The 18,570-nt window shown below is 41.8% G+C and overlaps 2 protein-coding genes and 1 pseudogene across 4 annotated transcripts in view; 1 reads left to right on the top strand and 2 right to left on the bottom strand.

Moving 5' to 3' along the window:
* FILIP1L (filamin A interacting protein 1 like) overlaps window positions 1-811 on the bottom strand; it is a 291,329-nt gene extending 290,518 nt beyond the window's left edge. Inside the window, exon 1 of one of the 2 annotated variants that reach the window (XM_090276095.1) lies at window positions 417-811. The gene's annotated coding sequence lies outside the window, so the exon portion shown is untranslated. The remainder of the gene's footprint in view (window positions 1-416) is intronic. The other variant, XM_090276093.1, reaches the window with a different exon arrangement.
* Window positions 1-18,570, top strand: part of CMSS1 (cms1 ribosomal small subunit homolog) — a 389,163-nt gene that overhangs the window by 300,593 nt on the left and 70,000 nt on the right. Inside the window, exon 1 of one of the 2 annotated variants that reach the window (XM_090276097.1) lies at window positions 7,995-8,060. The exons of the other annotated variant lie outside the window; for it this stretch is intronic. Within the exon in view, the coding sequence (XP_090132223.1) occupies window positions 8,057-8,060 (4 nt within the window). The 5' untranslated portion in view covers window positions 7,995-8,056. Of the gene's footprint in view, window positions 1-7,994; window positions 8,061-18,570 lie in introns of those variants that run through there. 2 annotated transcript variants of the gene reach the window in all.
* LOC150021397 (large ribosomal subunit protein P1 pseudogene) lies at window positions 12,426-12,717 on the bottom strand (annotated as a pseudogene).

Below are 18,570 nucleotides of genomic sequence, written 5' to 3'. Positions count from 1 at the left end.
TATAATTCTCCATTTTCATCACATCATGGTGGCTTTGAAATTATATATTGATTATTCACATCATCTTATAAAATGAAGCTATTAACAAGGGAAGTTATTTGCACAAACTTTTTAAAATTTTTAACCATTTGTCTTTAAGAGGATGATAACTTAAAATTTCATTTTGATTTACTCGATGCCTACCATTTTGGCAAAACTTATTGTCTGAATAGTTCCTTTATTTTGTAAGCAGCTCTTACTCATATTAGTCTAAAAGTCTTCATCATCATAAGCTCTTAATCGTACCTGAGATTACTGCATCTCCTTGCATAAATCCAGAAGATCCTGCTGTTGGAGAGCAGTATTGGCAATTTCCAGATGTTGGATTACACAAAACACCCCCAAAGCCTGTCCTCAGCAGCAATAGGGACACTTACCTTACTGTACCAGCACCTTTGACCGTGCCTGGCAGTCCTCTCTTCTCATTCCCACCAAAATCCAACAGTGGAATCCAGGAACCAACACCAATGTTTTCTTCTTTTCCTTTTGGACACTCTCTCAGTTTTTGTTCTGTGGACTTCAAGGCCACAGAGGATTTGCAACCAGGGACCACTGACAGTTCTGTAAAGGAGGTGCAGTGGGGAGCCCAACACTGATTGGGCCCAAACACTAAATATAATTTTCTTCACTCGCTGGGCAGCGTCCTTCATGCTCTGGAGACAGGTGACCTTGCAGAATCTCTCACCCCACAGGCCTGCCAGTATCCAGAGAAGAAAGGCTCTAACTGGACTGGGCTTCAGGATGAGGCGACCCAAAAGCCAGGAGCTGTCTGCTCAGAGCAGACAGTAGAGGCAGGTATAGACTCTGTGAGTTTGTCTGTGTGTGTGTGTGTGTTTGCATGCATGTGCCCAGCAGCTGTTCTGCAGTTTAAAAGACACCACTCTTTGGCAGGCAGCTCTGAAACACCCTCTTGGGTAATTTCAAATTCATGTGCACATCTTAGCTGAGAGAAGAATCTTCCCAGTCACAACCTGGGTCCCCTTCTATGCCTGTCACTGCCCCAGATTCACTGAAGCACAAACACAGCAGTGCCAGCGTCTTAGGAACAGATGCCCAGATGGACATTAAATTGCACCTCATTGTGTACCTGCATCCATGAACCAATGCAGGCCTTGTTTGAGACTTAAGTAACAAGGGCATGACCTCTTCTTTGACAGTTCTACCCCAAGGCACTGTAGAGATTCGCTATTATTAACACTGTGTTGAACTTTTACTTGAATGCTTGCCTGTTCCATTCAGTGTCACATGAGACATGAGTACAAAGTGCTGAGCAAACTTTGGAGCGACATCCAAATGTGTGGTGGTATTTATCATTATTCAAGTTTTTGTTTTATATTATTCAGTTAAGAGAAATCTCATACCTTAGATTGCTAAAATTTGAAGAGTGTATTTTTCTCTAAGTGGTATCAGTTGGTCCAGTTGAAGTGGAAGGGACAGGAAGAAGGAACTCCTTCATTTTTCAGCAAGTATATTGCATCACTCATTGTCTACTGGACAAACCCACCACCAACCAGTGCTCAATCTGTGCATTATTTTATTTAATCTTCACAGCATTCCTTTCAATTAGTCCTATATTGGTGATCAAATAAGAAAACCGAAGCTCAGAATAATTAAATAACTTCCCTGTAGTATCATGGATGATAAATATTAGACTGAGAATTCAAAACTGGATCTGAGTCACACTAAAACCTATACTCTTTATTTTTAACTCTTACCATTGAAATAATTTCAAACATACAAAAAATATATAAAAATAACAAAAAATTCCCATGTGTTCTTCACTCGGGTTCTCCAGTGTTTAACAGTTAACCACATTTGCTTTCTACTTTTTTCCCATTCCTTTCCCTCCCTCTCTTCTCCTCTTGCTCTCCCACTTCCCCCTGCCTCCCTGTGTATGTATGTGTTTATATTTTTCCGAATCAATTTATATATTTTAGTGTTACTATTCTAAAATATAAGTACAGTCTTCTACATAACCACAATCAAATTCAGTATATTAACATTGATATAATACTAACTTACAGCCCATGGTTCCCATTCAACTTGTTACCAAAATAATAATAATAATAATATCATATATAGGTCCAGGATTATATGTTACATTTAGTTATCATGAGTCTCCTTGAATCTTCAGCCTTTCCTGTTGTGACTTGACATTTTTGAAGAGTAAAATGTTCCTCAATTTAGGGTCATGTAATGTTTCCTCATAATAAGACTGAGTTTGTGCTTTTTTGGCAGGAATACTGTAGAAGCAATGCTACATTCTTAGTTAATCATATTAGGAGATACATAAATGGAGTTGATGCATACCAGCCTTACTTGGTTAAGGTGGTATCTGTCATATTTCTCCACTGTGAAGGTAGTTTTACCCTTTGCAATTAATAAATGTTTTGTGGAAAGATACTTTGAGATTATGTAAATATATTGCTTCTAAATAAACTGTCTACTGCAAGGAAGAGCTTTCCCTTCACCCCTGTTTATTTTTGTATTTATTTATATCAATGTGCACACTTATGGGTTTCTATTTTAATCAATGGGTTATAATCAGTTAATACCATTATTTATTTTGATGCCCAAATGATCTCAGATTTGTTCAGTGGGAGCCCCTTCAAGCTGTGTTCTTTTGACAAGTCCTCGTCATTTTCTGAGTACTTTCTTAACTTCCTGGCAGAATAAAATGTTCATATGCATCTTGTACTTTCTCTACCCATCCTTGGAATTCGCTACATCTTCAAGACCTGAGTCCATTATGAAAAATAGTGTGTGAAAACCAAGATCAGGGCACTGAGTGTGCTCACTGAATTAGAATATGCCCATTGCCTACAGGCCCTCTCAACCAAAACAACTAGGAAACAGACACCCACATATACACACAGCTATATCTGTTACTCTGTCTACCTGATTTAAATACAATGAAAGCACATTGATAGCTCCAGTTCCAATCTAATACTGTAGGAGCAGTCTAGCTGTTTACACTTTCCACATTTGTAACTCCTTCACCCAACAGTGGTTTCTGTTATCCTCAAACTCTTATTTGTTCATTGCCCCTGTGTATAACCAGTCTTCCCACCCTGCCAGCTACTTTCTCAGTCCTGACAGTTTTCAGCTCCATCAGCCCTAATCCTTCAAGGAAAGGGAATGGATTCTCTAAAGGTTCATATTCCTGCCTACTCATGGGCAACCAAGCAACCGAGAAGGGAAATATGAGAAAAAATATTCCTACTCACTTAGTGGTCATTTTTTCATTGACTCTGAGCTTCTCTTCTGTGAAGGTTTTGCACTGAAAAGAAGATCATATCTTAGTGCTGTTTGGGCTTAACATTCTATGAGTCTGTCAATTGATGACTTGAAAATGATCCAGGAAAACCCTGTGCTGTTTGCTCAACTCTTACTAAGTTATTACTGCAGATGTCTGGAAAGTGTAGAAAGAGATAAACAGTACTAGTTCTTGAAAATATGGTAAAGTTTAAACTAATTTGTTTTTCCTTTTTTGTTTGTTTTGATGAATTATAAAAGATTGTAAGAAGAAACATGGAGTTCTTGATAGCAGAGCTGGATCACAGGACATCAGAGACAGTGCTCCCTAGGCATGCCTCACTTTTTTCTTGACCCACATTCCAGATCCCATCCTTCCCACTGTCTTCTCCCCACTGCAGGTGGATTATGTTCCTCCATGGTATTCACAAGGCACCCAGAGCTTACCCTCAGTCTCACTTTATTGCGGTCTCCAACATACTTACCTCTCCCCTAATAGACTGGAAGTTCCTGGAGTGCAGCATGCACCCTCCCACACTGTGGCCCCAGCCCCTAGCACACAGCCAGTGCACAATAGATGTGTATTAACTAGAGGAAACAACACTGACCACTTTGACCAAGTGGACAAAGGAAAGGAGCAACCCGGAAGGTAAAGCAATAAGAAAAATACACATATTAAACCTATCAGTCATTTTTAAAGTCCAGGGTTTTAAACTTTTCCTAACAGACATTTTACCAGCATTAAAATTGACAGATTAAATGTCACATATTATCTTCTCCTTCATGTTTTCTAATGATAGGATTAATAATCTGTACATAAAAATGAAAGGTCTAGATAATCCACAAAATAAAATTTAAAAAGTATCTCCAAATAAACAGGTATGTTTAGGAAAATGGTATAATTAGGGGCACCACTCTCTTCCTTTGAAATCAACATGGACACAATGTTTTGGAATTTTACATATTTTGGGGTTTCATATTTTTCTAAAGTGAAAAAGACACTAGTAGTTTAAGAGAGAAAAAGAGAGATAAGAGATAGATGAGGGACTCATTCTTGACCCTGGAATCTCGTTGTAGCAAATATTTTGTACTCTTTAGTTTTCAGGGGCTGTTTCTTCATACACTTCAAGAATGCCAAAATACCAGGTGACAGCTGTTTAAACTCTGAGCCATTCCTCAAGTGTCCTATTTTGATGTCATTATGTAATGCTTTTCTCTTGGCATAGCTATCATCACTCAATAGCTTTGTTGATATATATCACTGTGTGGCTCTCTTCATTTTTGCGTGTATATTACTTTTCCAAATGGGCACTGGTTCTCTGAAAACTAGAGGGAAAAAGGGGAGAAGGAATAATTGCAGCAACATCTCAAAATGGACCAATATTTTCTCCTTGGCTAGAAAGTTCCTTAGTGAACAAGAAAATACATGAGTTAGAAGTCTTTCTCCCCTCTCAACCCTTCTTCTCTTGAAAAATGTTAGTTCATTCTAGTCTTTTTTTTTTTCTTTCTAATTTTATATCTTATCAAGAGACATTGTATCACCCTGGCCTGTGTGGCTCAGTTGGTTGGAGCATCCTCCTATGCACCAAAAGGTCACAGGTTTAATTACTGGTCAGGACACATTGCAAGAAGGCAACCAATCGATGTAGCTCTCTGATCTCTCTCTCTCTCTCTCTCTCTCTCTCTCTCTCTCTCTTTGTCTCCCTGCCCCCCGCCTCCCCACACCATGCAATAAAGGGGGAGGCGCAATGAAAAATATGTCCTCTGGTGAGAATTTAAAAAGAGATGTTGTATCAGCAAAGAACTTATTTAATTTTTCAGCTCAAATCTTGCCTTATTAACTGTTATCTGATAGCCTAAAGGACAGATGTACATATCCATCCATACACAATTTCCAATTTACTTCAACAGAAATTTACTGAGTGCCCTCAATATGCCATGTGCTATGCAAGGTCTTGATGATATATAGATAAAATGTTACACCATTCCTGTCCCTCAAAAAATCAACAGTCGACTTCCGGCCAAGATGGAGGCTTAGACGGACACGCTAGGTCTCCCTCTACAACTATAGTGGAATACAACTACTTTAAAACAAAGGATAACTAGAAATTCCAGAAAATAAAGCTACACGGAAGCCCAACATATGAAGTTATAAACCAGCGGTGCCATTTGGGCAGGTAAGAGTTAAAGAAGGCAAAGCTGTTTGCGGAGCGGCGGGGCGGGGCGGCGAAAAATCCTGCAGGCAATCAAGCCCCTGGCGTGCGCGACTCCAATCAAGCCCCTGGCTTGCGCGACTCCGGGCGCTGGGGAGCAGCCGCAGCATCGCCTTGAACAGTGAGGCCCAGGGGGGCGGGAGGACGGATCCCGGTCTCCTAGCTGAATAACTGTGTGAATCCATCTTGGACCCCCGCCCCCACAGAAAGCACCACAGGGCGGCGAAATAGGTCGCGGACAGGCAGGCGCCGGCGGTCGCTGATTTGTGACGCGTACACAGGCACTGCCCCCTGCCCCCGACAGCCGGCCCAGGAAAACAAAACGCATCTGTCAAAATGAGGCAGACAAATATAGAGATCCCGGTGGCACAACTCACCAGACAGCAGATAGAGAACCTGACAGATGAACAGATAAGAAACCTGTCAGAGGCTCAGTTCTGGGCCATTGTTATCAGGTGGCTTACAGAATTCACAAAAGAGCAGGAAAAAGATATGAAAGAAGCGAAAAACTTTCATAACGAAAGGAACAAAACCACATACGAGACAGATGGTGAGGAATCCAGAGTCCATTTCAACAAACTGGAATATGGAGAAGGAACAAGCAGTCAACCAATGCAGCGAGAGGAAATGGCAAGCAACAATGAGAGGATCAGAAACCTCTGGGACAGCTATAAAAGGCCCAACATAAGAATCATTGGTTTGCCAGAGAATGAGGAAGATGAACTAGAACTTGAAAAATTGAGTGAAAATATAATAAAGGAGAACTTCCCAGACTTGGGGAAGGGAATAGACTTGCAGATCCAGGAAGCAAGGAGAGTTCCCAAGAGACTGGACCCAGGGAGAACCACTCCAAGACACATTATAATCAAAATGTCAAAAATTAAAGATAAAGAGAGAATCTTAAAAGCAGCAAGAGAGAAGAAAAGAATTATGTACAAAGGGGTCCCAATTAGACTATCAGCTGACTTCTCAAGGGAAACCCTACAGACAAGAAGGGACTGGCAAGAAATATTCAAAGTAATGAAAATCCAAAACCTACAACCACGAATACTCTATCCAGCGAAATTGTCATTCAGAATAGAAGGACAGAGAAAGTGTTTCCAGGACAAAATAAAACTGAAAGAGTTCATTAGATCCAAACCACTGTTATATGAGAAGTTAAAGGGACTGGTTTAAAAAACAGAAGCTAGGGAGATGAAACAAAGGCAAACGAAACAGGCAACGAGAATGGAAAAGGAACTGTGGGTAAGGGAAACATAGTGGGGGGAGGCCAACAGGGAGGGGGAGTGGGGAGAGGGAGGGAGATGATATAGGAATTGGGGATCATGGTAGGAGGGAATGGAATAGACGGAGAGAGGTTGGGAGGAACTGTAAGCACAACTAATGGACATAATCTAAAAGGGGGGGGACAACTGGAGGGAGGGGGCCACCGGGTGGAGGGGAGCAGAGGGAAGGGAAAGGGGCACAAATGTAATATTTTAATCAATAAAACACATTAAATCTGGAAAAAAAAAACAAAAAAAAAACAAAAAAAAAAAAAGAATAACAAAGACAGAAGAAACCAACTTTTTTGGGGGGGGGCAGTTCTGTTTCATGTGCCTTTTTTAAAAATGAAAATTGGTTGGGTATTTACTAGCTATCAGGCCCTGTTCTATGTGTTCCACACGTATGTATTCCTTCAATCCTTGACATGTTATGATTGGGCACTGTGATTGTTATTCCCTTGCAGTAGATAAAGGAACTGGGACAAAGGAAAAAAAAAAAAAAAAAAAAAAATCAACAGTCTAGTAGGAGAGGCACACATTGAAATTCTGATTTTAATGAGCTGGTGTTTTAACATAGGACTAAACATAAGTCTGTCTGAGTCTACCTGAGCTGCAGATCAGGGAAACTGCACAGGGTGGAAGTGCGGTGGAAATATTTAAACTGTACACCTTGGGGGAGGAGTAGTGATTTCTGGCCCAGGAAGGGTAAGGAGGACATTCTCAGCAGAGGGCATGATGTAAGCATGTGGTAGGAGAGCACATGATGTGTTCAGCAATGGCCGCTCCTGGGCCTGGAGGTCAAGGGTATGGAATCCAGTTTTTACTAGGTATTTTATCTGCTCCCAGAATGTGAAAGACCTTAGGTGCTTTGGTGCTAGAAGTTGTAACTATACTCCACAGACAGTGGGGAACCACCAGAGGCATTTTGGCAGGAAATTATAGTCAAGGAGCTGAAGTGGGAAATGCATAGCATTTGGAATCCAGTGGCTTTTTATGGGACACTGGAACGTTACACCTGAGAAGAAACTCAGGGCTCATCTAATTTTAACCTCTTGTTTTACTCATGAAAACTGTGCAACCTGGCTTTGAATTTCACACCACTGGGTGCCCTGTCCTTGACATAAGCCTTGGAGAAGCCGCTATGTTGCAATTTCCCCAGAGGAATCGCTGGGTTTAAGCCAGGCTGTCCTGTGCGCTGAAGGGGCCACTAGTGTCTCCTCTATGCACTTGTACTGATGAAGCGTGCTGGGACCTCAGAGGCCAGTGGTGAGGTGGAGATGAAGAATGGGTGAGTGTGCCCCAGCATAGGGATGAGCAGCGTAGATTACAAGTGGCATGTTTCAACCCTGCAGGGAGACTGTGAGCAGGTGGCTGCAGTGAACTGGGGCCAGATCCCAAGCACCAGCTAGGGAATGGGGAACAGGTGATATAGCAAGACAAGAATTGTGCAAGGAAGCTGAATTCCATCCTGATGAACTAGGTGCTGAGCAACTGTAGCTCTAGCAGAGAAGTTAAATACACTGAGGAAACCAAGGAGAAACAGTGATCCTAAGGGCTGGGCAAATCAGGAGGTTGTTGGCGACGGGCTGCTGTTCCCCTGGTAAATGAGCACCCGGAGCCCTGCCAGGCCCTCCAGAGAGCAGCAGGAGGAAAACAATTTCAGGCCCCCTTCTCTGGTGTGGTGAGACTCCTAGAAGCTTGCCAGATTTGGTCCTTACTGACCAAAGAACCAGAGGGCACAGTCTGAAGATTGAAAAGCTTTCCTTTTAGCTATTGGGCAGGGTTGGGGAGACAGGGTCAGGCTCCCAGGGTGCTTCTGAGTTTCCACAACTCCATGGTCCATCATCCCAGACTAAGGCTAAATGGCAGGGTGAACAGGGTGCTCCACTCAGGCCAATTTCACAATAGCTTCCCAGAAAAACTTTGTGCTGTCTTCATTCTTAAGTGTTCTCGTGCTTGACTTTAAGGTTCTTTTGTGATTTTTCTTAAGGAGCTACATGATACATGCATAAGAGCAATTCTGCTTTCAACCACAAATATCTTTACATGAGAAAAGGCTAATTCCCCCTATTCAAAATGTATTATAAGCCAAACCTGGTGGTTTCAAGCAATCATTTTGAAACTTTCTAATTGTAGCCATAAGTTAGGTCTCCATTCTCTCGGCCTCTCAAGTTCAGTCAGGGTGGTCCTGGTTAAAATGAATGCATGAAAAACTTCCAAAAGGATTTGAAGCTTTACTGTATTATAATAGTACTTATGGTGGTAAAAACATAAAATAAAAAGATGGCCCTCTTACATTGTCTGTTTAATTTATTACTTGCAATTTTATTCATTTAATTCATCTGTTTAATGATGATTTATTATGAGTCTGCTATGTCGGGGCACTGTCCTGCAACTAGGGATATGGCATTAAAAAAGCAGATGTTATTGGTTCCAGCCATCTTAGAATTTTAAAATCTATGGGAAGAATCAAATAAAAATAAGTTAACAAATAAGTCAGATAATTACAATTTGTAAAAGCTCCATGTTAAGAGAAAATCACGGCCTGCTTTTGATGACAAAGGATACCCGAGTAATGTGAAGGAGCAAGACCAAGAGCAGCCCAGGTGTGGGAACAATACGCATAAGGGCTCTGAGGCAAGAAAGGAGTTGGCATGTTCTAGGAACCCCGGGAGGTCAGCGTGGCTTGGGGTGTAATGGGACAAGTAGGAGAAGAGGGGGAGGCTGAGGGGTAAATAGAGGCCCAGTCATGGCAGGGCCTTGTGGTTTGTGGTAGGCAATATGAGTGTTATTCTAAGTATAAAATCAAACTGCTGTGGAATTTTAACCTGGAAGGTGACCTAATCCTATTTACATTTTTAAAAGATCTTTCTGACTCTCAGGTGAAAAATAGAAGGGATCAGACTGTTTACTGGGGGATCGAACACTGCCTGAGCAAGGTACTACCAGGCCGTGCCCTGGGCTTTTCCTGAGATTGGTGATGTGAGAATTCCTGGACTCTAGGAAACCTGTCATTATTTTTTCTTCACACTGCTTTTCCTCTAAATGCCCAAACCATTCCTCTTTGCCTGATGGATAATAGAAGAAACTAGGCCAGAAGCACTGTCTTTCAGGTAAGCCATTCAGGTAGGGTGCCAGCCCTAACACTTTACAGGCATCCTACGTGTCATTTTCACTTTGCAAGTTGGTTATATTCATACCAACTTCTTACTGTTCTTCAGCTTTGCTCCTGGTACACAGAAGGTATTCAGTGCCTGTTTGTTAAATTGATATGACTTGGGTTCCCAGTGTTGTGTGTAGAGAGGGAGACTTAGAAAGGCTATGATGGGATCCTCTTTACGTCTTCTCTGTATGTCGCAGTGGGTTACCATCACTCTTAAAGAGTTAGTATTTTCAGTCTATGGTGGGTGCAGTTCAGGGGTGAATAAAATGACTCTCTGCTATAATAAAAGGTGCTATGTACATGCAAAAAGTTTTTAAAGAGCATCTGGTTAGAGTTTAATGTGACTGAAAACATCTCTATTTTTTTCATGTCTCAATTACGCGAATATAACTAAAGTGTGCTTTGGAGATTTTCCAAAATAAAAACACTTGAGGTGAGAGAAATTTCAGCCCCAACAATAACCTGAAAATTGGAAGTTGGACTAGCAACTGTTTTTTCAACTGTCTTAACTCTGTCACCAACACTATGATGATTTGATTACATGTGACAAGTCTGGTCTCTGGCCACTAAACTGCACACTTCAGCTATAGGCATCAGTTTTTCCCTTCTTTTCTTTAGCCATGTGTCAATTTGGGGGCAGAAATGAGGAGGATGGGAGAAAGCAACAGCCTTTAGCTCCCAGGCTACAGCTGGTTACTCTGACCTTTTCAGCAGCCTCCTGTAATTCAGGGCCTGCAGCAAACCAGTTATAGGGTAGCTTTCTTCTGTGCCTCACAGTCCTCACCATCCCCCTTGTTATTCATGTGCCATTAGTTTGCTTGAACTTCAAGGACATCCCAGACAGGAAATGACATCCCCGATGGCAAAGGGCCACCTGGGAGCTGTGTGGGAAGGGAAGAGACAGCACTTCTCAGTGAGGTCATGGACATGAAGCTCTTGGTGCAGTGCCTGACACAGAGCAGTCACTCAATGCATGGTGATAGCAGCTGCTGCCGCTGTTACTTTTATTATTAATGAGTGGTTTATAAATTGATACAGTGTATATGAGTAGTTTTATGTTGTCAGATACCAGCTTTCAGATCCACTCTTCCCACTGTGTCTCACACCCACCAACCTCTTGGGCACTCCTGACTGCCCTCTTTAAGTAAGGGGGCTGTTGTCCTAATGTATACCCTGTATCTTAGAGTCATTGCTGTTCATGGTATTCTCATTATTCCAACATCTCCATCTGGAAATTGGTGTTTCTTCTTATTGCCACTCTGAATGTCTTTGCTGAGGGGATGATAAGGCTTCAGAAGTTGAAAGGTACATCCCTATGCCATTCTAGCCACACTGTTCATGCCCTGGCTTCTTCCTCTTTCTTATATTGTGGGTTATTTAACTGTTACCATCTCACCTCAGGGCTTCTAATGATAGGACATAACTCAATTAATTTCTTCAGTCATCTTTTGCACTTTGCTACAGAGCTCTGAGATCTCATTTTGCTGGAAAAAGAGGAGCATGATATATCTGATCCCGCACTTTAGGAGACAGGAAGTCATTTCACTTATTGGCCTGGGAGACTTACCTGTTTATAAAAGAAAGGGGTTGCTATTTATCTGGCTGTTTGCTTTTTTCTATCCGCCCCCAAGCCCACCCTTGGAAGTCATGGCTGGGCATCTCTCAATTAAATAAATATTGTAATGGGTCAAGTAATTAGCAAGCAGAATTATGTTTAGGCTGTAACCTGACTCTAATTGCTGACCTCAGAGAATTAATTTCTTATGACATAGCACCTGAGCAGTGTGCTGGCTTAGAAGTTTCCACTCGTCTCTCCCTCTCAGCCAGATTGCTTTTTCTATTTCTGAGCTTGTCGTGTCAATGAGTCAGATGGCCCCAGACTCTTCCTGTGGATGAAAGGGGCATTCCTGACTTGGATGTATTTTCTGCATATATAAATTATAAAAAGGAGAAACTCTGTGTCTGTTCCTTGGCACAAAAGTAAGGGAAACTAGAGGGTTGAGTGAGGAAAGTATAAAATAGTCAATGTAAATAAAGCCTGGCCGTGTGGCCTGAATGTAGCAAGATGTATAACACAGAAAATGGCTTTGGGGAATAATGGCTTTCTATATTAAAAACAATCACCAGGAACACAAGATGTAAGGTCCTGTTAATTTTTGCCACCATGTCCTAATCATGAAGTTAAAACATGTTACAAAATGAGATAAAACATCTCTATGAAGACCTGTTTATTTCTGCAGCACAGTGGCTGGGTTTTTGTGTCTTCCCCTTCAGCAAGTGTGGAAATAGTCACCAGTCGCATTGCCCTGGGTCCTGAAACTATTTCAACAACTAATGAGTTCACTGGGGTCTTACCTGCTTTGATTTCTGTAAATGGAATTTGCTATAGGAGTTTGGAGACTGTTGTATACTGACAAAACAATGTGAAAACCAGAATTATGTTTTGCACCCCAGAGTTCAGCTTTTTATCTAATACGTTACAAAATCGGTTTAGTCAAAAAGACAAGAGCCCATGTCATCATTAGACTCCTCAGGTTCTTTCTTTGCTTCCACTTTTTCGTAGCTGGGGCAGCAGTGGTGGAGACAGCAGGACCTCCTGCTGGGGCAGATGACGCACCCTATGTTGACATTAGACAGAGCCTTTGCAAACAAACCTGGCCAAAAAGGTTCAACCATTTACACCAACTGCTTTAATGAAAGCATTGATCTTAACCTCCATCACTGTCACCTCATCGTCATGCAGGATAAGGGCTGAGTAGGTGCAGGCGGAAGTGGAACCCATGGTGTGGGCGAGCATCAGGCAAGTGCTGCTGCGCGCAGTGCTAGTCCTCAGATGAGGTGAGGGCTTCACCCCAGCGCAGCCTCAACTTCCTCAGAAGGACCCAGCACCTTACCAGCAGCTGAGGAAAGGGGCCAGAATCACCTTTAAGGCCTAGTTCAAAGCTGTAAATTACCAAAGGAAGTTGCTTATATCACGACCTGTGTTGTATTTATTAAGAACCTAAAATCATTGTACTTCTCATAAATTGATTGTTTAGTTGTTGTTTAAGCCTATGGCTACTCTGAATAGTGAAAAGGTTTTCTTTTTCACATTGGCTACTAGAAACTTAGAATGAAATTTGTGCCCTATTAATTGCAAATATATATATAGGGCATTATAACATCTTTATCGGAACTCTTTGGTTGGTTTCAGGTGTAATTCTTGTGTTTCTTTCATATTTGCTCCCACTTTTAATTTATGCTTTTATTTATTTTTTGTAACCATGAAAGCTACCTTAAATTCTTTCTAGAATAAGATGACCCATAGTTAACTAATAGCTACATATTTTTTAAAACTGAAAGAAGAAAGTTGGTTAGAGTGAGGGGAGGAACTAAGAAAGCAAAGCTGGCAGGTGGACAAACTATGAATGTGTCAGTAAGTTAACCTCCCTAAGCCTCAGGTTCCTCACCTATATAAAATGTGAGGCTCAATATTATTTTTATTTTTTTTAATGTGTTTTATTGATTATAATATTACATTTGTGCCAATTTCCCTTCCCTCTGCTCCCCTCCACCCGGTGGCCCCCCTCCCTCCAGTTGTCCCCCCCTTTTAGATCATGTCCATTAGTTGTGCATACAGTTCTTCTCAACCTCTCTGTCTATTCCATTCCCTCCTACCATGATCCTTAATGCCTATATCATCTCCCTCCCTCTCCCCATTCCCCCTCCCTGTTCACCTCCCCCCAATATGTTCCCCGTAACTATAGTTCTTTTTCCAGTCTCGTTGCCTGTTTAGTTTGCCTTTGTTTCAATTCCCTAGCTTCTGTTGTTTCTTGTGATGCAGTTTTCATTTTAGATTTCATTGTCTTGATCCTCCTTTTTCTAAACCAGTCCCTTTAACATCTCATATAACAGTGGTTTGGATCTAATGAACTCTTTCAGTTTTATTTTGTCCTGGAAACACTTTCTCTGTCCTTCTATTCTGAATGACAATTTTGCTGGATAGAGTATTCGTGGTTGTAGGTTTTGGATTTTCATTACTTTGAATATTTCTTGCCAGTCCCTTCTTGCCTGCAGGGTCTCCCTTGAGAAGTCAGCTGATAGTCTAATTGGGACCCCTTTGTACATGATTCTTTTCTTCTCTCTTGCTGCTTTTAAGATTCTCTCTTTATCTTTAATTTTTGACATTTTGATTATAATGTGTCTTGGAGTGGTTCTCCCTGGGTCCAGTTTTTTTGGAACTCTCTGTGCTTCCTGGACCTGTAAGTCTATTTCCTTCCCCAAGTCTGGGAAGTTCTCCTTTATTATATTTTCACTCAATTTTTCAAGTTCTAGTTCATCTTCCTCGCTCTCTGGCAAACCAATGATTCTTATGTTGGGCCTTTTATAGCTGTCCCAGAGGTTTCTGATCCTCTCATCGTTGCTTCCCATTTCCTCTCGCTGCATTGGTTGACTGCTTGTTCCTTCTCCATATTCCGGTTTGTTGAAATGAACTCTGGATTTTATTTCCTCACCATCTGTCTCGTATGTGGTTTTGTTCCTTTCGTTATGAGTGTTTTTCGCTTCTTTCTCATCTTTTTCCAAATCTTTTGTGAATTCTGTAAGCCACCTGATAACAATGGCCCAGAACTGAGCCTCTGACAGGTTTCTTATCTGTTCATCTGTCAGGTTCTCCATCTGTTGCCTGGTGAGCTGTGCCACCGGGATTTCTATAGTTGTCTGCCTCATTTTGACAGATGCGTTTTGTTTTCTTGGGCCGGCTGTAGGGGGCAGTGCCTGTGTAGTCGTCACAATCCAGCGACCGGCACCTGTCCGCGACCTATTTCTCAGCCCTGTGGCGCTTTCTTTGGGGGCGGGGGTCCAAGATGGATTCACACAGTTATTCTGCTAGGAGACCGGGATCCGTCCTCCCACCCCCCTGGGCCTCACTGTTCAAGGCGATGTGGTGGCTGCTTTCCCCAGCGTTGGGGTCGCGAGCTGTCGGGGGTTCGACTGCAGCCGGGGTTGTTCTCCCGCCGCTGTCCCAGGTGCGACCGCAAACAGCTCCGCCCCCTTTCTCTCGTCCTACCTGCCCAAAGGGCGCCACTGGTTTATAACTTCATATGTTGGGCTTCCGTGTAGTTTTATTTTCTGGAATTTCTAGTTATCCTTTGTTTTGAAGTAGTTGTATTCCTCTCTAGTTGTAGAGGGAGACCTAGCGCGTCCGTCTAAGCCTCCATCTTGGCCGGAAGTCTCTCAATATTATTTTTAGATCATGAATATGAATACCTTTTATAAATACGGCTCTGTGTAGCTTTGTTGCGACTATTTTATTTTTTTCTCAAATAAATTTTTATTGTATTTTTTCTATTAATATTTAGCCTCCTTATACTCTCCACATACACCCCCGCAATCATCACACTGTTGTCTGTGTCTGAGTTCTTTTTCCTTTTTGCTCAGTCCCTCCACTTTACCGTACCCTTTAGTTTTGATCTTGCTCTCTATGAGTCTGTCTCTATTTGGCTTGTTGAGTTTGTTCATTAGATTCTACATATGAGTGAAATCATATGGTAATTGTCTTCCTGTAACTGGCTTATTTCACTTAGCACGATTTTCTCCAGGTTCATCCATGCTGTTACAAAGGGTAAAACTTTCTTCTTTTATACAGCCATAATATTCCATTGTGTAAATGTCCCATAGTTGTTTTATCCACTCATCTACCAATGGACATTTGGGCTGCTTCCACATCTTTGGAATTGTAGCTAATGCTGCATTGAACAGAGGGGAGCTTATGTTCTTTTAAATTAGTGTTTTGGGTTCCTTCGGATACATTCCCAGAGTGAGATCACTGGGTCAAAAGGTAGAGGCATTTCTATGATGAGGTATCTCCAATACTGCTTACCACAGTGGCGGCACCAATCTGCATTCCCCTCAACAGTGTGAAAAAGTTCCCCTTTCTCCACATCCTCACCAGCACTTGTTATTTCTTGATTTTTTTTTCTTATTTCATGTTGTCAATTTTATTATCTTCCCTGTTAAACTTGTTTCCTTTAGAACCATTGAGACCCCGTACCAATAGTCTTTCCCTCTTCCTGAAACTTGACAGTTTTAATACATTCTCAGGGTTACGCTATGTTACTGGTTTTTAAATACAGGTGTTCTCTTTTACCCCTGGAACCACCCAACAAAAACATATTTGTCTTTTTTTTTTAATATGCTTTATTGATTATGCTGTTACAGTTGTTCCAATTTCTTTTCCCTTTGTTCCCCTCCAACCAGTGACACCCCTCCCGCCAGTTGTCCCCCCACCCTCCAGTCCAAGCCCATTGATTGTGCATGGAGTTCTTCTCAACATCTTCCTGTCTACTCCACTTCCTCCTACTATGCTTCTTAATTCCTGTACCATCTCGCTCCCTTTCCCTCCATCCTCCTCCCTGATGATGTCCTCCCAAATTGTTCCCCATACCTATAATTCTTTTCCCACTCTCGTTGCCTACTTAGTCTGCCTTTGTTTCAGTTCCCTAGCTTCTGACGTTGGTTGTTGTGATACAGTTTTCATTTTAATGTTCATAGTTTTGACCCTCCTTCTCCTAAACAAGTCCCTTTAACATTTCATATAATAGTGGTTTGGAGCTGATGAACTCCTTCAGTTTTACTTTGTCCTGGAAGCACTTTCTCTGCCCTTCTATTCTGAATGACAGCTTCACTGGATAGAGTAATCATGGTTGTAGGTTTTTACTTTTCATTACTTTGAATATTTCTTGCCAGTCCCTTCTTGCCTGCAGAGTTTCTTTTGAGAAATCAGCTGATAGTCTTATTGGGACCCCTTTGTATGTAATTCTCTTCTTCTCTCTTGCTACCTTCAAGATTCTCTCTTTATCCTTAATTTTTGACATTTTGATTACAATGTGTCTTGGTGTGGTTCTCCCTGGGTCTAGTTTTTTTGGAACTCTCTGTGCTTCCTGGACCTGTAAGCCTATTTCCTTCCCCAAGTTAGGGAAGTTCTGCTTCATTATTTTTCACATAATTTTTCAATTTCTAGTCCTTCTTCTTCACCCTCTGGCAACCCTATGATTTGAATGTTGGCCTGCTTATAGTGTCCCATAGGTTTCTGAGCCTCTCCTCATTTTCCTCACTTCTCATTTCCTCTTTCTGCACTGGTTGACTGTTTGTTCCTTACCTGTGTTCCGATTTGTTAATTTGATCCCTGGTTTTCTTGCCCTCACTACTGGTTTCGTATGTGTTTTCATTCATTTCAGCAGGACTAGCCTTCATTCCTTCCCCATCTTGTTTAAGATCTGCTGTTAGGCCTATAAGCATTTTTATAAGCAAAGCTCTGAACTGTGCCTCAGAAAGATTTCCTATCTGCTGCTTCGTTAGATTAGATATTTGCTGTCTGGTCAGCTGCATCACTGGGATCTCTATCATGATCTGTGCCATCCTGACAGTTTTGTGTTTACCTTTGCTTCCTGGGCAGGGCTGTCACACCTCCTATGCTATAGGGGGCAGAGCCTCATGCACTCATCACTACTGGGCGACCCTTCCCACCACACTGTGGCGTTTTGTGTGGGGGCGGGGGTCCAAGATGGATTCCTTTCATTCACTCTCCTCTGAGAGACCAGGAGCCTCCTCCTCCGTCCCCAAGTCCTCTGGCCATCACAGTTTGAGGCAATGGGGTTCTGCCTTCCCTGACCTTAGAATCGCAAGCTGACTGGTTTGGTCTGCAGCCAGGGATGCTCCCCTGGTGCTTCTCACCTCCCCCTAAATACGGGTGTCTGTGTTTACTGCAGTCCTGCCACTGCCATCGCCACAGCTGCTGCTGCCAACACAGCTTGATCTCTCTGCCCAGCTTCGCCCCCACACCCATCCAGACAAATACCATTTGTTTATAACTTCATACGTTGGACTTCCATGTAGCTTTATTTTCTGGAACTTCTGGTTATTTCTGGTTTTATGGTAGTTGTATTCCTTCTTAGTTGTGGAGAGAGACGGAGCATGTCAGTCTAGGCCTCCATCTTGGCCAGCAGTCAGTTGTTTCTTGATTTATGGATGACAGCCATTCTGACACGTGTGAGGTGATATCTCATTGTGGTTTTAATTTGCATTTATCTGATTTGTGACATTGAGCATCTTTTCATGTGTCTATTGGCCATCTCTGTGTCGTCTTTGGAGAAATGTCTATTCAGGTCCTTTGCCCATTTTTTAATCAGTTGTTTAATTTTTGGGTGTTGAGTTTTGTAAGTTCTTTATAAACTTTGGATATTAACCCCTTATCAGATGTATCGGCAAACATGTTCTCCCACTCCGTAGGTTGACTTTTGAATTTTGTTGATGATTTCCTTTTGTTATGCAAAAAAATTTTTGTTTGATGATGTCCCATTTGTTTATTTTTTCTTTTGCTTCCCTTGCCTGGGGAGATATATATCTGGTAAAGGATTGTTATGAGCAATGTCCAAAATTTTGCTGCCTATGTCTTCTTCTAGAACTTTTATGGTTTCTGCTCTAACATTTAAGACTTGGATCCATTTTTAATTTATTATCATGTGTGTTGTATGAAGGTGGTCTAGTTTCATTTTCTGCACATATCTGTCCAATATTCCCAACACTATTTATTGAACAAACTCTCTTTAGACCATTGTATGTGCTTGGTTCCTCTGTCAGATATTAATTGACATAA

Source organism: Furipterus horrens, unplaced genomic scaffold, assembly GCF_987537825.1.
Source record: "Furipterus horrens unplaced genomic scaffold, mFurHor1.1.pri manual_scaffold_1, whole genome shotgun sequence".
NCBI classification, from domain to species: domain Eukaryota; kingdom Metazoa; phylum Chordata; class Mammalia; order Chiroptera; family Furipteridae; genus Furipterus; species Furipterus horrens.
The sequence above is the reverse complement of the archived record's forward strand: the minus strand, read 5'-3'. Positions and strand labels throughout refer to the sequence as shown.